The sequence below is a fragment of the Orycteropus afer genome, unplaced genomic scaffold (assembly GCF_000298275.1).
Source record: "Orycteropus afer afer isolate SDZICR_OR568_19922 unplaced genomic scaffold, OryAfe1.0 scaffold00021, whole genome shotgun sequence".
Lineage (NCBI taxonomy): Eukaryota > Metazoa > Chordata > Mammalia > Tubulidentata > Orycteropodidae > Orycteropus > Orycteropus afer.
Window position 1 is genome coordinate 8,964,848 of NW_006921608.1, and position 3,241 is coordinate 8,968,088.

The following is a 3,241-nucleotide window of genomic DNA, read 5'->3' on the forward strand; positions in this document are numbered from 1 at the left end:
CTTGGGGGCTCGTACTTTGCAACTTCACGACCCCTTCCCTCCTGGTTCCAGTTACCACCGCCGCCTCCCGCACACGCGACTTCCGCTTCTCCTACACTACTTCCTGTCACAAGACTTCCAAGCGCGGAAGCCGGCCGGCTCATTTGCATCCTGCGGCGCTCCGTAGTTCCACAGGCAAAGGTTAGGAGGGGGAGGTTCTTCGGCAGCTCTCTCCCACCTACAGCCTTTACCCAGAGTCGACAGCCGCCGGCGGCGGGGCAGGGCGGGGACTAGGCAGGAGACCAGTCACTGTAGCGTTCTCTGCCAGCGTAAGGTGCCAGTGCGCCCCCTTCACATCCCTTCTACCTCAGACTCTCCGGGTTTCACTCTCCAGTCCCGGCTTCGGAGTCCACGTGTCAGTCACGGAAGTGCACTCGCGCACTCGGTTTCTGGTCCCAGCGGCTACCGTCGCCACGGTGGCGGCCACTGCGTCTCGTCCCAACTCCGCGGCACTGGGCGCCGTGGTTTCGGCGGGTCCAGAGCCTATGACCGGTCAGGGCCAGTCAGCGTCCGGGTCATCAACGTGGAACACTATATTCCGCCATGTCCGATACGAGAACCTGGTAGCGGGTGTGAGCGGTGGGGTGCTGTCCAACCTCGCGCTGCACCCGCTAGACCTCGTGAAAATACGCTTCGCTGGTAAGAACCCGCTTAGATCCCAGGCTCCTACCACTTGATGTCATCCCCTGTTCCTGGACGCCCCCTCAACCCCCAGCCTCAGCGATTCCTTCCCTCGCCTCCTGGTTTCGGATTTTGAGCCCCTGTCTGCGTTGTCTGTGCTTGACGGCGGACAAGGCGGGAGCTGGGAAAGTGGGAGAGGTCTCAGACTGCACTGTCGTCTGAACGTGTCGGTAACGACTCAAGAACGCCTTGGACCTTGTCTCTTCCGTACTCTAAGGAGGAGAGCGTCTGAGAGGATGCTTTTGTCCTGGCTCATCTGGAGCCTGGTAAAGGTGTCTGGCTGCTGTCTCCTCCCGAGATGGGAAGTGTGGGTAGTAAACTTTGAGAAGAATCCTCATTGGTGTAGAATGTGAGATTCAAAGCCTGATTTAAAGTAAAGGAGTTGTCTCATTTAAGACCTTAGTCACAACCCCACAGTTTGGAGGTGCTCCTGAAGATTGGTTGGTTTTTTAAAATTCGATTTTAGTGTGGTACACGATGCTGCGATGGAGTCTGTAGTTAGGATCCAAGTAGTGGTCTTTTTGTTTTTTTAAGTTTATTGAATCAAGTGTATGGAGCTAATTGAATTAAGTATATTGAAATCAACAGCATTTTAAAAAGAAGTCAAACTCAACACTAAATCTGGAAAAGGTGGTTTCATAGATTATAACTTTATTTAGAAACTATTTCCTGGTATTACCACTACAAATTAAATTCTGCCTTGAGAATTAGATCTGCAAAAGTGGTTTATCTTGAGATAATTCCCTTCAGTTCACCAGGTACATCTTGTTTCCTTAAGATTTGTGGACTGCTGTATGGGACAGAGAAATACCTAACAAAGTTCTTGCCCTCAAGGAGCTTATTGTTTAATTGTAGGCTTGAAAGTTGATTGTATAAGACAGATAATGCTAGGTAACATCAAGGGCAGAGTGGAATAAAGTCAAATATCAAAATACTAGTATATGAGAAAATTATAGATTGCTGTTGGCCATATTTATCTATAAATGTTCCACAGAAGATTAGAACTCGAGGTTTCCCATTCAGAGTACCGGTATCTTTATAGCTGGAGAGGAACTAAGAAGCTTTTTCTATGAAGGAAAATCAACTACAATTAGAGTGTTCTCCCTAGGGGGAGAGAAATTCACAAAGGCATATAATTTCATGGAGTTTACAACATAAGTAACGTTAGTTAAGTATTATTAGGAGGAAGAGAATGAACTGAGAGCTTTAAATGTATTTTCTCGTTTACTACTCTCAGCAATCCTGCACGTTTATTATCTTCATTGTGCAGATGAGGATAACAAGTCGACTAACTTGCCTAACTCAGGCTTAGTTGCAGGTGTGCAGGCCTGTATGAGTTGGTGTCTCTCTTCAGCAGTGTTTCGTATCTAGGAGCAGAGGAGATGACAGTTGAGATGATGATTGAGGAATGGTATGGTTAGCTTCGGGAGTTTAAGGCCATGCTGTAAGTAGATGATGCCTGAAGAAAGGGAATTCTTGGTACACGAGAAGATTGGTAATCGTGATTAAATGGGAGTATTAGGAAACCAGCAGAATAGAAGTGACAGGTAAGAGACTGAGATTGGATGAGAGAACTGAATTAAAGATCTGGGATTCAAAGCAGAGCTTTGTAATAACAAAGCCCACAGTGTAGCTATGAATAGTGATAGGAAAAAAAAAGAAAATTTAGGAAGAGGAATAACTGAAACCTAAATAGTTGATTAGTTATCAGCATCAATTCTGAAATGACCTGTTATGGTTTTCATGCATTCATATAGTTAATCCATTTTGATGAAATTGTACTGTCTAGTGATGGGTTGTTACACCGGAATTTACCATTATATTAAACCTGGAATTTTTCATTAAGTTCAGATGCAAATCAGAACTCATTCAGAAGAAGGTGTTCAGGGTGTTAGAAAAATTAGAGGTCATTTCATGGGAGAAAATGACTGGAGGAACTAATTTAGCTTAAAAGGGAAAAACAAAATCCTAAAATAGAGAACTGCCAAGTGGGAAAGGGAGCTGCCTTACTGTAAGTGGATGCAAAGGGCAGACGTAGGTTGGGTGGAAATAACAGGGAAGCAGATTTTGTGCTGGCAAAGTGCTGATGCTCAAAAGTGAAATGGCTGCCTCGTGATGACTGGAAGTAGTTCAGGCAGAGGTTAGAAGATCTTGTATTGGGTGGAAATGTTAGATTAGATGACTTTAACTAACTTTACATTAACTTTAGATGTAATCTCAAATCATGAACAATGATAAGAGAGCCCAGCAAAGAAGGTATAAAAATGATTGTTTGGTAAACTTACCTAATACGGTGTTAAAGATGTATGTGACTTTTGATGAACAGTGTAGAAAGAAGTGAGTGTCCGTCCACCTCCTTTGACACTTGTTGCTTTATATAAACAACCCTGTGAGGTAGGTGATATTTATCTCCATTGAATAAATGAGGATGCTGGAGCTCAGAAAGGTTAAGATCATGTAGCTAATTAGGGAAGTTAAATATCAAACCCAGCTCTTCTGACAAAGCCTTGTTGTTGTTGTT

The 3,241-nt window shown here is 44.5% G+C and overlaps 1 protein-coding gene across 1 annotated transcript in view; it reads left to right on the top strand.

Annotated features, from left to right (window-relative positions):
- The first annotated feature begins 524 nt into the window (after nucleotides 1-524).
- SLC25A32 (solute carrier family 25 member 32) overlaps nucleotides 525-3,241 on the top strand; it is a 20,854-nt gene continuing 18,137 nt past the window's right edge. Inside the window, exon 1 of the mRNA XM_007934798.2 lies at nucleotides 525-678. Within this exon, the coding sequence (XP_007932989.1) occupies nucleotides 525-678 (154 nt within the window). The remainder of the gene's footprint in view (nucleotides 679-3,241) is intronic.